The sequence below is a fragment of the Oncorhynchus mykiss genome, chromosome 11 (genome assembly GCF_057628025.1).
Source record: "Oncorhynchus mykiss isolate SJ-2025 chromosome 11, ASM5762802v1, whole genome shotgun sequence".
NCBI lineage: Eukaryota > Metazoa > Chordata > Actinopteri > Salmoniformes > Salmonidae > Oncorhynchus > Oncorhynchus mykiss.
In genome coordinates this window covers 37,378,514-37,395,630 of record NC_143032.1, presented here as the reverse complement: position 1 = coordinate 37,395,630, position 17,117 = coordinate 37,378,514, and the positions used below count along the sequence as shown (strand labels likewise).

The 17,117-nt window shown below is 42.8% G+C and overlaps 2 protein-coding genes across 9 annotated transcripts in view; both read right to left on the bottom strand.

Moving 5' to 3' along the window:
- Positions 1 to 224: 224 nt before the first annotated feature.
- On the bottom strand, positions 225 to 2,732 carry LOC110535652 (uncharacterized). Its single transcript, XM_021620780.3, has 4 exons — positions 1,419 to 2,732; positions 1,166 to 1,270; positions 913 to 1,014; positions 225 to 589 (listed from the first exon to the last, which is right to left on the bottom strand). Exons 1-4 carry the CDS (start codon positions 1,611 to 1,613, stop codon positions 506 to 508), a joined length of 486 nt encoding a protein of 161 aa, XP_021476455.1. The 5' UTR covers positions 1,614 to 2,732; the 3' UTR covers positions 225 to 505.
- A 402-nt stretch (positions 2,733 to 3,134) lies between these two features.
- LOC110535651 (anion exchange protein 2) overlaps positions 3,135 to 17,117 on the bottom strand; it is a 105,468-nt gene continuing 91,485 nt past the window's right edge. For 5 of the 8 annotated variants that reach the window (XM_021620774.3, XM_090189979.1, XM_090189978.1 and 2 more), the window contains 15 exons: positions 16,980 to 17,115; positions 16,411 to 16,612; positions 15,453 to 15,561; positions 14,943 to 15,127; positions 14,376 to 14,589; positions 13,981 to 14,187; positions 13,558 to 13,706; positions 12,629 to 12,823; positions 11,866 to 12,102; positions 11,398 to 11,487; positions 11,039 to 11,205; positions 10,549 to 10,802; positions 10,086 to 10,255; positions 8,532 to 8,705; positions 3,135 to 7,090 (listed from right to left, as the gene is read on the bottom strand). In XM_021620774.3, the coding sequence (XP_021476449.3) occupies positions 7,010 to 7,090; positions 8,532 to 8,705; positions 10,086 to 10,255; positions 10,549 to 10,802; positions 11,039 to 11,205; positions 11,398 to 11,487; positions 11,866 to 12,102; positions 12,629 to 12,823; positions 13,558 to 13,706; positions 13,981 to 14,187; positions 14,376 to 14,589; positions 14,943 to 15,127; positions 15,453 to 15,561; positions 16,411 to 16,612; positions 16,980 to 17,115 (2,570 nt within the window). In that variant the 3' untranslated portion in view covers positions 3,135 to 7,009. Of the gene's footprint in view, positions 7,091 to 8,515; positions 8,706 to 10,085; positions 10,256 to 10,548; positions 10,803 to 11,038; positions 11,206 to 11,397; positions 11,488 to 11,865; positions 12,103 to 12,628; positions 12,824 to 13,557; positions 13,707 to 13,980; positions 14,188 to 14,375; positions 14,590 to 14,942; positions 15,128 to 15,452; positions 15,562 to 16,410; positions 16,613 to 16,979; positions 17,116 to 17,117 lie in introns of all 8 variants that reach the window. The other 3 variants (XM_021620778.3, XM_090189982.1, XR_016484463.1) reach the window with 2 other exon arrangements.

Here is a 17,117-nt window from a genome sequence, read left to right as displayed (position 1 = left end):
ACTTCTTCCACCGGTATAAACATTAACGAGACTCAAAAACACATATTGCTCAGGCCTAAGGAATCACAAGTCCAAGCTTAAAACAGGCTATCAACCAACTGTCCTGATTGTTTTTCTTGGCCTTCCTATAGAGAAATGGGAGACACTGTAACATCTAGAGGAATTTCCCCTATCATGTCTACCTATGTGCTATTTGGAAAAGAGAACACCAACGACTTGAATTATTTTTTTCTGAATAAAACTTTATTGAACATAAATGTACCACATTCAACTGGGATATTTCAGAGGTAGAGGAATAGGAAACACGAACGTAGCATGCATGAAGTGAACACTTGGAGCTCAAGCCTAAGCGTGTTTAAAGTAATTAGAAATAGTATGAAGGTGAATACAGAATAATGAACACAGAATACAGACAAAATGAGGCTCTCTTTCCAGACTAAATCCAGATGTATTGTGCAATAGCATTATTTCGTCATGGCACAGAACTAACATGGCCCCTTTCACTTTAAGATTTTGAAGCCAGGAGAGTAGGGGCTCCACTGTGGTAACTCATTGTATTACAGTGTTCTACTCTTGTTGTCATCATATCCTGAAATTCACAAGGGGAAATAAACAGGTTAATATTCTGCTTTAATAACATTCACAATATATATTTGTCTTCAAAATCAACTTTTACTCAATAATGTGATGGAACAAATCCCTGCAATTACTGTCCGTTTCTGAATTAGATAAGAGTTCACCTCGTGATGTTGTCCTTAATCTTTATAGGAACTAGTTTATAGACAATTCTATAATTTTCTTCATGAAAATTCTAACATTTTCTTCATAATCATATTTAGTTATAGAATTTGACTGGTGAATGATTGAAACAGTTTAGTGTCGGGGGAAGGGACAACTAGCGATCCAACAAACCTCTGTAAGTGCTGGTTTGTGGACACAGTGGATATACGGTTTTGGATCCTTCTCAATCTCTCCAGCAAAGGTTTTGTAGCAGACTGAACAGTCTATCAATGGCTGTAGAAATACACACAATATGACAGCATTATATGTAGATTACAATTCCATGCTGTAGACTTAGATGTGTATAATTTATGGGATTTGTACGAAAGCCGTAAGGTTATTGATGATTCAGCTCAACTGTGCTGAGACAGTTCCAGGTACTCACTCGGTCATTCCTGAACTTGCATTGCGTGGAGTCAACCGTTCCCTTTGGGCACTTGGTGGCTTTCAGGTAGAAGCTGTGATAAATGTAGCTCACATCAAATCCAGACTAGAGGAAGAAAATGTATATCATTGAGTAGACTAAACAACCATAAACATTTACCAGGTCTACACAAAACGCAGTCTTGTCACAGTCCTCAGAAAAACAACCTTCCGGCAATAGAAACCTCAATGGTTTTCGGCACAAGGTTTTTTACCTCTATGTCGGACTTCAGGAGACTCTTGAAGAAGAGAAAATGGTGTTTGACTCCAGCGTGAGAGTTGAGTTGTTGCAGAGCCAGATCCACTCCTTTCCTGTAGTTATCGGGGAGTTTATTATAAGCCTCCTGAGCCTCAGTAGAAGACAGCAGGACTCCAGCACTAACCAACAACAGCAGTAGTAGAGCAGCCATCTTCCTCCCAGTGTGTGCGGAGCAGCCTGACTGAGGTTATTGTTCTGTATGAAGACCACCCACTCCACTACAGGGAGGAACACTAACTCAGACAAACAAAAGGGAAAGAGCCTCGAATGTGTTTTTGGAGAGGGATTGAGCAATCAAGGATAATGTGCAGGCCTGGGTCATGCGCTGTTTTTGACCTAGTTACAAGAAGGAAGTTGGTTTCAACATGAGAATCTGGAAGTTTCAATTTCTATATTTCAACATAAATCGTTTTGTATTAGCCACAGCATACATGAAGTGAACATGTATCTGCATGGTAAAAGGTATTTTATGTATTATCCTGTAACTTTTAACTGTACTCATCTTGTTATGAATAATACAGTGGGGCAAAGAAGTATTTAGTCAGCCACCAATTGTGCAAGTTCTCCCACTTAAAAAGATGAGGCCTGTAATTTTCATCATAGGTACACTTCAACTATGACAGACAAAATGAGAAAAAAAATCCAGAAAATCACATTGTAGGACTTATGAATTTATTTGCAAATTATGGTGGAAAATAAGTATTTGGTCAATAACAAAAGTTTCTCAATACTTTGTTATATACCCTTTGTTGGCATTCTTTGTCCTCAAACACGACGAGTTGAGTTTTTACTAAAAAGTTATATGTTGGTTTCATCTGACCATATGACATTCTCCCAATCTTCTTCTGGATCATCCAAATGCTCTCTAGCAAACTTCAGACGGGCCTGGACATATACTGGCTTAAGCAGGGGGACACGTCTGGCACTGCAGGATTTGAGGCCCTGGCGGCGTAGTGTGTTACTGATGGTAGGCTTTGTTACTTTGGTCCCAGCTCTCTGCAGGTCATTCACTAGGTCCCCCCGTGTGGTTCTGGGATTTTTGCTCACCGTTCTTGTGATCATTTTGACCCCACGAGGTGAGATCTTGCGTGGAGCCCCAGATCGAGGAAGATTATCAGTGGTCTTGTATGTCTTCCATTTCCTAATAATTGCTCCCACAGTTGATTTCTTCAAACCAAGCTGCTTACCTATTGCAGATTCAGTCTTCCCAGCCTGGTGCAGGTCTACAATTTTGTTTCTGGTGTCCTTTGACAGCTCTTTGGTCTTGGCCATAGTGGAGTTTGGAGTGTGACTGTTTGAGGTTGTGGACAGGTGTCTTTTATACTGATAACAAGTTCAAACAGGTGCCATTAATACAGGTAACGAGTGGAGGACAGAGGAGCCTCTTAAAGAAGAACTTACAGGTCTGTGAGAGCCAGAAATCTTGCTTGTTTGTAGGTGACCAAATACTTATTTTCCACCATAATTTGCAAATAAATTAATTACAAATCCTACAATGTGATTTTCTGGATTTTTTTTCTCATTTTGTCTGTCATAGTTGAAGTGTACCTATGATGAAAATTACAGGCCTCTCGTCTTTTTAAGTGGGAAAACTTGCACAGTTGGTGGCAGACTAAATACTTTTTTGCCCCACTCTATATTTTGGTTGAATTGTTAAAGAACACTACAGCAGTGATGTTTAATAGAAATTGACTTTATTGGTCATCAATATTTTAACTATTTACACTACCGGTCAAAAGTTTTAGAACACCCACTCAAGGTTTTTTCTTATTTTTATTTGACTAAACTATGAAATAACACATATGGAAGAATCATGTAGTAACCAAAAAAGTGTTACATCAAAATACATTTCTGCAGCAATACACCATCCCATCTGTTCTGGGCTTAGTGGGACTATCATTTGTTTTTCAACAGGGCAATGACCCAACACACTTCCAGGCTGTGTAAGGGCTATTTGACCAAGAAGGAGAGTGATGCATCAGATGACCTGGCCTCCACAATCCACCGACCTCAACCAAATTGAGATAGTTTGGGATGAGTCGGAGCACAGAGTGAATGGAAAAGCAGCCAACAAGTGCTCAGCTCGTGGGAACCCCTCCAAGACTGTTGGAAAGCATTCCAGGTATAGCTGGTTGAGAGAATGCCAAGAGTGTGTAAAGCTGTCATCAAGGCAAAGGGTGGCTATTTGACAAATCTTTTGCTTTGTTTAACACTTTTGGTTAGTATATGATTCCACGTGTTACTTCATAGTTTTGATGTCTTCGCTATAATTCTACAATGTAGAAAATACTGAAAATAAAGATAACTTGAAAGACACTTGAATGAGTAGGTGTTCTAAAACTTTTGACCGGTAGTGTATGTACACTGAACATAAGCAATGACCACCCAGAATGCTTTGTTTCTTTTAAAATGGAACTGCATTATAGCAATGTTTCCGTGGGCACTGACAATCATGTACAGAACATATTTCCTCCATCCATACTATTTTCCATAAAAATAAAAATAAACTTATTTTGCACCCCACCATTTTGTCCATGGTCATCAATTACTGCAACATATTTTAAAACATCTGCACAACACCCTTCAAACACTCAAGACAACACATTATGCCACATTACAATACATGAGGGATCAGGACCTGTATTCATGAAGAGTGAGTAGGAGTGCTAGGATCAGATCCCCTCTGTTCATATCTTATTCAGTAGGATCTAAAATGGAAATCTGATCCCATCATCACTTCTACTCTGAGACGTGTTGTGAATGCAGGCCTTGATCTATGGGCATTCTAAAAGTGAAAACAAATTGAACTTGAGTGACATACTGGAAAAAATATATATGACGGCTATGACGGAGTCAGGTGATAAATGTCACAATCACATATCGTATACATTCACGTGCAGCTGTAGATCAATTCAGACACAAATAAAGGACTTCGAATGCGTTTACACCGTCAGCCGGATTCTGATATCTTTTCCACTTATTGGTCTTTTGACCAATCAGATCAGCTCTTTTGCCAATAGTTGAACAAAAGATCAGAGTTGGGCTGCCTGTAGCCATAGACCGTGGGAATATGGAGCCAAGTATAGCTTAGCTGAGGTGCACAGAAAGAGACATTTCTGAACTTTTACTGTTGAAAGGCAATATCCCAAGTATAAATACAGTAAAGTACACACACTAAAGGATAAAAAAAAGGTTAAGGAGTTGGTCTGAAGGGGATTAGTGAGGTCTTCGGCCTCCCCCTTGCTAGAGAAACAATAAAGAGGCAAGAAAGAACAAAAGACAGACCTGAGGTCCAGTCTTCACAATCAATGACTGCATTTCAGGTAAAAAAAAAGTATATTCATAGGTCTAACTCCAGACATCCGTATATATTAGAAACATCTTTAAAAAGGCTTTAAGCCATTCCCCTGGCATTAATCTTAGTAAACCCAGAACTTAAGTCGTGCGTAATTGGTCAGATGTTCAATTAAGATCTGGGTCCATAAGTGTTAAGAGAAGAGATAGAACGAGGATCAGAACCAAAAACAAAAGAACTCTACCCTTTCTCTCTACAGGCAAGTATATGAGCCAAATGTCCCTGCTCCATCCAAAATATGCTAACGCCTGCAAAAATCAGGATTTGTCCAAATAACCATTGACAAAAAACCCAAGCACTGGAACTAATGCTGCAGATCTCACACATCCAGTTGTATCATGACAGATCTACAGTATGATTTATGTTTACGTAGTCTTTCCACAAGAGATTACCCTGGCATGGGTGATCTAAAAACTTTGGATAATTTTTATAATAATCACTAATACTACTTGAAATCAAAATCAAAATGAAAATGGAATGTTGTGAGAGAAATGGTCTTGACCCGCTGAACCACTTTGCCCACCTCGGAAACATCATAAACCTGGTGGCAAGTAACAGGTGCGATAACACCCACATTTGATAGTTCTGACCAAACTTGAAACATTTTAAATGGCCGAGATTTGGCAAGAAATAAAACCACTCACACACAGGAAAATACAAATAGATTAGTGCCCCCCCCTCAAAATACTGACTAGCTTTATGCTGGTAGGTAGACCACTTTAACATACACAGTGAGAATGCAAAAGGTGAAGGTGAACCCCATAGATGCACGTCGATAACTTTCAGAAAGGGATTCAGCAGGATATACTTTAGATGACCAAATATGTGAAACTAAACAGCTCCTTATTAGAACAATACTACAAGAAGTTTACTGTACTTGCCGAAAGTATCACGATGTTTAGTGTATATAGACAGTACTTAAGAAAGGTCTTGAGATTGTGTAGCACTTGAGAGATGTGATCCCATTTCAGCTTTTATGGAGGAAATGCTAACGAAAAATAAATAGTTGGGGAGTTATTTAACATTCAGTACAGTACTTTAAAATCATTTGGTACTACAATGTGTACTTTGGTTATATTTCGTCTCCCTCTGCTGGTAAACTTCAGCCACCACAATGGCAGCATAAACACTAGAGGAGGATGATGAATGGATGAAAGCAAATAAACTACACAATAACATAGATATGCACATCACGACTTCACAAGACTGCTGTGATTGCTGAGCAGTGTTGTAATGACTATTGGTAAAACAACCGGGCTAACACTACCTTAATATCAGTCTGAGGTTGGAGCAGTTTGTGTCCCCTTTGCAATCGTTTGGAAACATAAAATCACACGCCTTCCTTTTTAGCTAATGGAATTGCCGGGAGAGAAAAATCTAAGGAACCTTACATTTTTTTTTTACAAAAATACACAGCATAGTGTTTTGATAGACACTAAGTCAAATATAAAACATTCAATATTATGCCTTAAAAAGTGCAGAGGGCTTAGAGGTGCTCTTGAAGGAACAGCTGTTAAAAACAAAAGCAACATAATTAGGTTTCTCTGTCCAGCCATCATGTCCTTCATAAGGCGCTTAGTGAGCTAAAAGAGCTAAACATACAAAGTGAAAGCACAATATGTTAAATATATTGACTCAAGGAATGTATCCCATATATAATCCTCCGCACATTCAATGTGAATCAGCACAACCTGTCAGGGTTGAAAAACAAATAATTGTGTACTAAACTACCTACCATACACGGTCACTGGAATAAACCTTGAAAATACACATCTATAAAAACACAACTGGATTTGAACCCCTGAACCGCCCCAAAAAGGCAAATATGTTGAAATATTTTAAAACATGGATGATGAACAAAATAAATATGCTGAACCGATTGGACCTTTCAGTCTGTATTCATACCTAATGCCACAAAGTGCTCTCTGAAGGGTTACGACCCCTAACCCCTTCAGAGGACAGGAAGTTCCCCCTTATAATGTGTCTCCATTTCCAGCTGTGTGTCATCATGAGAACGCCTGAACGTTGAATCTACTTATGTCACCCAATTGAACTCTGTCCCAGTGAATGAGATTGACAGGGGGTTATGAGTGATCCTTTGGGCAGGCATTTCATTGGCTGGTTGATTGATTGGCAGAATGGTGTGGACACAGAGAAGAATACAGTGGTTGGTAGGTATATGATGGTGTGGGTCACACAGGCATGTGCATCTCTGAGTATTCATCATGGACCTCTCTCTCGTCAAAGACGGGCTCTGCGTCATCAGCATCGAGCTATGAGAGAGGAGAGCAGACTGTTAGAGCAAGGCAGTAGCTGTACCGTTAACCCCACCTCTGACGAGTACCTTAAACAACACTCACGGCGCCGCCCCCTCCCACCAGAAATGCCACATATCCTACTGCCACGGACTTTGCTGATAAATACTTTGTTGAGGGATAACGTACTTGATAGGATTGTGATATGTTGTCATCTCACCTAGCTATCTTAAGATGAATGCACTTATAGTAAAGTGCGCTGTATAAGAACGTCCGCTAAATTACTCAAATGTAACTATGATTGATTGTTTTAAAATGGGTAGATAGATATGCCTTTCGTCAATCAAATTTCACATGTACTGCGCTTTTTACAGGGTACTTATTCACAAAGTCAACCCAGTGCTAAAAACCACTGAAGAAGAACAAGCAGAGCAGACAGTCATGAAGGATAAGTTATTTTTTTACAACTAAATCAACATTTTTGATGCAAATGGCATATTATAGACACTTTTTTTGAGAAACATACCCCCAAACAACGAATCACTTCCTCATCCTTACTGTGCAGTATACGGGAGCTCTGAAAAAAACATGAATAAAGGCTCCAAAAAAACCCAAACACGTTATTTTAGAAACAGAAAACTTCCCGGTATAGTGATGCAGATCTTGTACACATGAAATTGTGTCATTCCGAACTTTAGTCAGAACTCTCTACTCCATTTTGTTGCGACTCGAACGATACCTGTACAATGGACGGAGAGGTGACTGCTAAAATGAAGGAAACACTTGAGTAAATGGGGGATACAAAATATATTAAAAGCCTGTGCTTCCACACAGGAAGTTCCAGACACTTGTTGAATCTATGCCAAAGCGCATTGAAGTTGTTCTGGCAGCTAGTGGTGGCCCAACACCCTACTAAGACACTATGTTGGTGTTCCCTTAATTTTGGCAGTTACCTGTAGCAGCAGGCTACGTGGAGAATCGAACAGCTGGATAAGGGAAACGTCTTGAGGCGCACAAAAAGGGAATATAACGTTGCGGATAAAGTTAGGAATGACAATTTCATGTGCACATCTAAAGACCTGCATCACTATACTAAGAGCATTGGCATATCTAAAAGGACATATTTGGGTGTTTTTGGAGCCTTTGTTCATGTTTTTTCAGGAACCCCATAGGTGTTTGGTGAAATCACAAAAAAGGTGTCTGGACTTTTCTATAACATGCCATTTACATCAAAAATAGAGATTTGGTTGTAAAAAAAAAACAACTTCTCCTTTAAGAGTAAACTCCATAAGTACTATGAGGACCTCTCCTGAAACATCCTCGGGGGAGAGAAAGGGGATACATCTCAAACGGCACCGTACTCCCTGCACTACGTTTGACCAGGGCTCATAGGGTGAATCCTAGTGAAAGGCCCTAAAGCTAGTGTATGGGCCTAGTGCGCACCTCTGGGCCAACTTACACACTGCATCTCACGGGTGGTGAAGATGCGCGACAACAGGAACATCTTGACGGGGACGGTGAGGATGAGGACGAAAGGGAAAGCCAGAGAGGCCACGGTTGACATGACGGCCCACAGCGCCGCCAGACACACCAGCTGGATCAGTGTATACAGGTGCATCCGCAGCGTTTTCACCTGGGGGACACAGTTACTATCAGTTAAGAAAGTGGATTACCGTAATACACTCGAAAGGGGACAATGAAAATCATGAGTATGTCATTCCTAATATTGAGTTGCACACCCTTGTGCCCTCAGAACGGCCTCTATTCGTTGGGGCATGGACTCTACAAGGTATCGAAAGCATTCCGAAGGGATGCTGGCCCATGTTGACTCCGATGCTTCCCACAGTTGAGTAAAGTTGGCTGGATGTCCTTTGGATGGTGGACCATTCTTGATACACACGGGAAACTGTTGGGCGTGAAAAACCCAGTAGAGCTGCAGTTCTTGACACACTCAAACCTGTGCGCCTGGCACCTACTACCATACCCTGTTCAAAGGCACTTAAATATTTTGTCTTGCCCATTCACCCTCAATCGATGTCTCAATTGTCTCAAGGCTTAAAAATCCTTCTTTAACCTATCTCCTCCCCTCATAGGTTTCACCTGGTCAGTCTATGTCATAGAAAGAGCAGGTGTTCCTAATGTTTGTATACTCAGTATATGTATACAAACTCTGGTACCCACTTGAGCAAAATAGCCTCTATGAGTTTATATAGTGCAGGGATGGGCACGGGTAAGCCCATGGATCAATTTCCGAAAAAATGTATTATAATAATCTTACGTCAGTCACTTAGTCAGTCATTTAGCCCATATCAGCTATTTTTGTATTGGTAAGTTAGTCTAGCCAGCTCTCTAAACTTGTAGTAATCATGGTTTATTTACCAAATCGCATTTGCTCAGGGGCCTTAACCTCCAGGGGGGCCCCATTGATTTTGTAGATATCATATTAACATGGCTTAAATCAGGGCAAAATGTGTAGAATGGCAGGAAATAAGCTTAAAAATGTCAAATATCTCTCTACCCTATGGCAAAATGTGTAGAATTACCTGAACTGAACTCTGAAATGTATTTCCCCCCCCCTCTGCTTTTAAGGGGAGGGGGGGGGGTAGCTAAAAATGTTTGCTCGCAAGGTGGTGGGCCCCCCAAAAACATTTCGGCTAGGGCTGGCTCTGACAGCATGTGTGGGTATGGATGTGGGTATGCAGACCCACATCCAGACCCACGGGTATGCAGACCCACGAGCCACTGCGTCTCATGATAAATTCCGATTTGTTTTGTGTCTCCCACCCCCATCAAAGTTTCCCATCCTTGATATAGTGGATTATACAGGAAAGGCTCTATTTGAAAGCCCTGTCCCATATCTGTTTGTGATGTTTTGACAACTCCTACTGTCATTTTTGACCATAGGAGTTTTCATTAGAGCACAAACTGATCTGGGACCAAGCTATCTATTAGACGGATTAGGGAACCAGAGCCACTGCTCTGTTTACTCTCTGTGACTCTGAGCTGTGGTCACCTTGCGGACGTAGGTGTGGTCGGGGTGGTACTTGGGGGGCATCAGCAGTAACATTAGGCGCTCGGTGAACTGGATTCCATTGAGTGACATCACGCCCATGTAGAGGAAGATGCCAAACAGCACAGCGATGGGGATCTGACGCAGCAGGTCTCCGATCACTATGGAAAGGCCTGGAAGACGAGGGAGTAAGAGTTAAGAGATATTACTGCAAACATGACTGCGTCTCAATACTCAATACTAATAGTTTCCTCTTCTAGTAGTCGGAGGTGAAATAACTACACAGGTGAAAGCAAAGTCACCATAAACAAAGTCACATATTCCCTTATATGTTTTGTTTTTATCCTGTGTCTTCAGATCACTGCAGAAGGGAAGGAGTCAAGTGGAGGAAGCTACGGTAAACTTTTGAGAAGCACCAAACATCTTCCAGTCTAGTCTATTCGACATCTATCCAAAAGACACTCACCTACTAAGATGGCCACCAGCAACCCTGTAACCCGCTGCTCCTTGACCTCCTGGATGCGGGGCTTGTCGCCGGGGGCGACCGCCTTACTCATGACGGTGAGGGCGTTGGCGTGCGTTACAGAGCGCACAGTGGCAGCGGCCATCCAGGGCAGGCCGAACAGGGCAGAGGTGCCTCCCAGCACTACAATCACCAGCAGGTCCAGGTGGAAGCCAGAACCCTTCACCAGCATCCGCTCCTTTTTACTCACTATCAGACTGAGTTAGGGAGGAAGACAGGTAGTAAGAGAGGAATGGAAGAAAGAAAGGCAGATGAGAAGTTGAGAATGAGTAAATCAACTTGCCAGGATAAAAACATACACAGTATATAATGTAATGTCTTCCATGATTTCCAGTATTTCCCGCAGTTCGTATCCAATTAATTTTGCTACTAAGGGGGAGCTCATGATGGAACACAGGGGTGCTGGGTACTGTAGTGTGACAGTGTGTCTCACGTGGTGATCTGTGTCTCCATGAAGATGAGGATGAAGACCAGCAGGGCGGGCAGCACACTGCCAAACATCATCCAGATGGGGAACGGGGTGTACATGCCTAGGGGGTTGATCACCCAGCCACGCTTCTCAGGACTGGTCACAGAGAAGCCACTGGGCACGCTCAGTTTCTACACAAGGTCAGGGGTCAGGGAAGTGATGTGTTTTAGAGGGTGATGACATAACATGCACTAATATGTCGTCAAAGTAACTAGTTCTTTATAATTTCTCAGTATGACAGTAGTTAAGCTTATTAATCTAGACAATACAATGAACAAACTAATAAAGGGCTTTGGAATTATATTAATTGCAGTACTACTCACCTGTGTGTAAGTGTCACGTATACTGTAGTCCACTAGGACCATGATGAGGATGGCTATGGGGACCCCGAAATCTCCAATAATCCTACGGAGCTGAACAACACAAAATAGTTAGGTGTAGGCAATGCATAACACACAGCCCATGATGGGACACTGGGGAGTAAAGTTCTGTGATTTTACAATAAACTATGTTCTAAATAATTAAAGTGATACTTCGGGAGTCTGGCAATGAGGGTAGTTGGCATTGGTTCACGAAACTACCTCAAATTCCTTCATACTGGACACAGAGACATACAAATGTTATCCACGAGTTCATCTGACTCTGGTGAAGTAGATAAAGGGCCTCATTGCCAAAATCCCAAATGATCCTTTAAGTTTGTATTGAATTGAAATACACCCTGATAACCCTATTGTGCTTAGAGTGAGGATGACATGAGCCCCTTCACCTCATAAAGTGTACCAGTGTCTTACCTTGCCAGGGAAGAAGGCACTGTTTTTGAACTTGCGCAGGTAGAATGCAATGAAGAAGGTTCCAGACATGAGTACAAGGGAGAGCAGTGCTGTGTTGGGTTCCCCTAGGACCTTCACCGACACCACCGAAATAGTGCTGTTGCCAAGCAATAGCTCCAGGGTGCTATTCTCCATCGTTGCGTTCTCCGCCGTGCTGTTGTCAAGGTAACAGCGCTGCAGTGGGTGCTCCATGAAAATCTGCCCGGCAACACAGGAAAAAATGGGTTCACATTAAAGCACCGCTTCACACACACACACACACACACACACACACACACACACACACACACACACACACAGAGATCACTTCAACACGGCTTCAGAGGGATTAAAATGTACATACCTGTAAGGTCCCAGCAAACAGATTAATCCAGACACAAATTATCCCTTGAAAGTCTTGTGTTCGACAAAGGTCTAAAAATAGTAACATTCCTGAAATCATAAGCCCAGATAAAAGTTGGGCTGTCTGTCCCTTTCACTTTGTTCTCGGATCAGGGCCACTCAACCACAAAAGATTTTCTTAAGAGTGTACCCGTTAGGAAAACATACTCGTTTTGACCCCATGTTTTGAGAACAGTCCAATCTAAAGTCAGTTCCATTTATTATCAGTAGTCAGATTGGATCCCCTCTCTACAACGTAAAGTGCTTTTAGCACTTACAAGGGCACTAAATCATTTCTATCAATTTCAATACTATAGTTAACGGAGTGTCAAGTGTACAGTACCTTGCCTATCTTGGAGAAGGTCTCGAAGATGAAGATGAGCGAGATGAGGAAGGAGAAGATCTCCTGGGTGAAACGTGAGACAAAGCGGACCAGGAAGCTACCTTCCAAGGCCACTGTCGTCACCACGATGATGATGAGCCAGAAGCCGATCCACACCCGGCCCGTCAGGTACTCTATCCCGTTCCCCTTACAGAACTATGGACACACACAGAGAGAGAATGGTAAGGAAGCAATTAAGACAAAACTGAGTATTGAGTTCTGACACTGATGGAAGAGTGGCCACGCATACAGGTCAACATCAACAGCAGGAAAATACAAAAGGGAGTCTTATGTAGGGCTGGGTGGTATACCGTATTTTACTATGCCGGTATTGATGCATGGACTGGTTTGGGGTTCTCTTTACCTTCTATAACGGTATTTGAATGTTTGGTTTGTTAAACGTGATACGTGGTGTGTAACGTCCAATTTTATAGTTTACTTTACTCTTTTAGTTTATCCCTCTCCGCTCTCTCCATGCTGCTTTCCACACAGACCTAGTCCCATCCCATCACTCAAGGAGCGCATGTTGTTGCTTGACCACGAGACACTTTTGTTCAGTCTGCATGGTCAATGCAGCACGTGCAACAATGTTGACTACGATGCTGTTTCCACTTTGATTTTAATATAAATCCACAAGCTTCTATAATTATACAATTAACTCGTGTTAGCCACTAATGCTAATCGATAGTTAGCTGGATAGCTGAGTCAGCAAAAGTACTGAGTCAACACAAACTGATATATATATATAGATCTAGAGATAGATGGATCTAGAGATAAGAGTAGGGCTGGGCGATATGGCCAATATATATATATATAGGCCATATCGCCCAGCCCTACTCTTACGAGGTAGTCAATAATGTAATCTCACATCTCAGTTTGAGGTAACTTACAGAGTAGAAGGCCTCTTCAAAGACGAGCAGGGGTCCGGAGAAGCCAACCACCAGGAGCGGCTGGGCCCCCAGGAGGCAGAAAAGAACACCCTGCACAGCTGTGGCCACGATCAGCTCAGACACACCAATCAGACCCTCAGTCTTCTCACCTACCACAAGGCACACAGTCAAGAACCCACACAGGCAACATTCAGAGAATGACCTAAGAAGGTTTTTTAAAAAGCTACGAAATCCATTCTCAGTACATATTCAATATAGCTCCAATGCCTACTTTAAACACATGCTAAGTGTCTGGTTGTGTGTTGATAGGGGTAGATGGGTAGTTGCGGTTAATGTTTCCGTCACTTTCTTAACTTACACAGGGACATTTCTGTAAATGTACCAGAATTTGCTAGCTGGCTGCATTTAACCCCTGGGACTCACCCAGGAGGCCTCCGAAGGTTATGGCGGGGGAGAGGGCAGCGAAGTAGATGAAGATGATGGCCGCAGCGCACTGGGCGTTCAGCGCGTCCTTGAAGTCACTCACGTACTTTGGGTAGCGGCGCTTCACGTCTCGGATTAAGCCTCCGAAGGGGCGTCCAGTACGCTGCAGGGGGTCGTCTCCCGGCTTCCCGGGGGAGAGGAGGGCCTCTGGAATACATAAACATAGACCGATTTCAAATACTGGACTAGAAAAGTGACGTTTCTTTGGAATCTTTTTTGCATTTAAAAAAAAGGAAACTTTCAAAATATTATCATCCGGCTCCATGTTACGGTCTGAGAAGCTAGGAAAGTTAGGACATCATTTTTCTGTGAACAAAATTGTGGGATTCCCCCACCTTTTTCCTTCTGGCTCTTGGGCTCCTTGGCCAGCAGGGCTCCTTGCTCCTCCCGCTTGCGAAGCATCTCCTTCTGGAAGCGTGCCACGGAGCGTAGCAGCTCCTCACCGCCCATCTCGGAGGGTGGCAGAACGATGCTGCAGTCCAGGAAGCCGTTGATGGCGTTGAGCAGGTCCTGGCGGTCGTCCGCCAGGTAGGCCGACTCATGGAAGTGCTGCGCGGGAGAACAGGAAAAACACTGGAGTTATACTCATTGTCCTACAGTATGTGAGCCTTCATAGAACAAAACAGGTTCACTCTGTGTTTGGATTTTCTTTTTTGCATTCAGAGTTGTGTGCGAAATTAAATAACCATAATATGTAGTATGACCATAGTAATAAAAACATATAGAGATGGTTTCCAGGACACAGATTAAGCCTAGTCCTGGACTAAAAAGCATTATCAATGCAGATTCTCATTGAAAGTGATTTTCATCTGTGGCCAGGAAACTCGGCCCACAGATGTTCTACTAAACCTAAATCAATTGACTCTTGCTCTCCTCTCGCCTTCACAGTACAGCGCACTGACCTTGTCAGACATGAGTGTGGAGATGGAGCGTCCGATTTGGTGGTAGTCCATGTTGGTGCTGGGGGGACCCAGCAGGACAAAGATGAACCTGACTGGCACTGGGACCTCCAGGACAGAGTCTAGCTCCTCCGCCTCCTGCAGCCGCACAAAGGCCATGGTGGGCTGCTCCAGGAAGTCCACGCTGCCTGGAGGAGAGGAAGGGGGGACAGAGGGTTATAGGGCATGCTGTTACACTGCACAGAGTGGGAATGCTTGATATTAGACTACTGTTTCAGATGTTATTTGACCCTGGCCGTGACCCCACTCACCGAGTGTGTATCAGGGAAATTTGGGACATGCAAACCCATCCCCAAAGAAAATAGAAAAAAAAAATAATAACGTGTCAAATAGGACAAATATAAGTACCCGAAGAAGAAGAGGTAGTAGTGGTAGTAGGTTATTTGAAAAAGGTAACAGGAGATGCTTTCTGGTACTTCTGGTTCTTAGATGAATTAAAAAAAGACCACTCACCCACAAGGACAACAGTGGCCTCAGCATTCTGTGGAATCTTCTCCAGCAGCTTGAGCTCATGCTTGGACTTCGACCTGTGTATGCCGATATTTGGAGTAGACTCCTTCTGCTGCAATACCAATCAGGACAGACTTAACCCAGGCCATGGTAACTCAATGTGACAGACTGCCCCCTCCACAAAAAATTATCCAATGAAGATACTTTTTACATGATAGCTCAATATCCCTGTGTACACAATTTGCGCACACACACACACACACACACACACTTACCTACACTCTTTAGCAGTAGAATAATCTGCCTAATACATTCCTCACTACGTATACACAGCACTGTTGAATACTTGTTTCTGATTGGCTAGAAGGGCATTTTAAAATGGACATTAAAACCAAATAACGGGACAGTTGGAAAAGCTATCGGGACACATTGCAAACATGATGAAATATGCACCCAAAGATGCAGACCACACTTGTTACAAATTACAGAAAGCTAAACCGACAACCACACAAACAGAAATGGGATACATTGTAAACACAGGTCCAATGAGGAAAAACTTAGCTAGCTAGTATTGATTTGTTTTTACAGACATTATGGATGTATCCAAATGAATGTCAATAGAAAAGAGCTTAAACAAAATGCTTTTATTCTGGATTCAAAGGATGTGACTTTGTTAGCCGTAGCTAGTTGGGTAGCTAGCAAGCAAGGGACAAGAATGTCGCCAGCGTGTATGGCAACTGAACATATAGAACGAACAACATAAATATCAACCAAAAGACTGGGGTGCTTCTCTAGCAACCAAAAGAGTAGAATTTTTTTTTTTTTTTTACTCTTAAATGTGCGCTGTATTTTTTATTTTTTTGGTATACACGGGATACATGCCTCAGTTCTGTACATTACCTTGGAAAAATAAACGTCAGCATTTACTCCTTACATAAAATCAACACTATACTGTAGCTACCTGCAGGTCGTTCTTCTCCATGTCGATACGTGTCTCCTGCTCCCCTGTGCTGGCCGAGCCCATGAGGGGGTCTGTGACGGAGGGCTCTGGATGGTGGATGTGGTTGGAGCTGTGTTGCTGGGGCAGCAGGTTGCCCAGGCTGGCCGCCGAGATGTTCCTGGGGAAGGGGTTGTGGCTGTGCTCCTTCTCATCGCTTGGGTGACTGCAGGGCGAGGGAGGTAAAGGCACATAGAGGTTGAGCAGGAGATGCATATGTCGCACCTTGCCCTCTCGCACGCTATCAAGCAAGCAGGCGGCGGGACCAGGCAGAGACATCGCAAGTTTAACATTGTGTAAATTGACATGCTGAACTAATAACGCTATTTCATCTGAGGTCAAAATGGTAGACAAACTACAGAGAGTTTTTATTATACTTTTCCTGTTGAAAAACAATATCCAGAGTTTAAAGTGTCCACACACTTAATTGACACAAGTATTCCGTACTTCCATACTTAGGTTACTAGATACTCAACAAGTATTTTCCACTGAGCTGTCCTGGTTGGTGTTTAGGTGTAGTGGTGGTGGCGTACCTGTGTTTGAGCAGCAGGGCTCGGAGCACGTTTGCGCGGTCCTCAGCCTTGATCTGGTCTGAGATGATCATCTGCTCTACCACCTGGTGGGCAATGCCAGGCAAAGTCTTCTGGTCCAGGTCCAACAACACCGCCCCT

What these genes read in the sequence shown, in the direction of transcription:
- LOC110535652 (XM_021620780.3), bottom strand. Translation starts at nt 1,613, where the DNA reads ATGGCTGCTCTACTACTGCTGTTGTTGGTTAGTGCTGGAGTCCTGCTG. An exon ending in TCCTGAAGTCCGACATAGAG is followed by an intron (nt 1,271 to 1,418) that starts GTAAAAAACCTT and finishes TTCTTCCTCTAG; the next exon opens with TCTGGATTTGATGTGAGCTA. An exon ending in GCAAGTTCAGGAATGACCGA is followed by an intron (nt 1,015 to 1,165) that starts GTGAGTACCTGG and finishes GTATTTCTACAG; the next exon opens with CCATTGATAGACTGTTCAGT.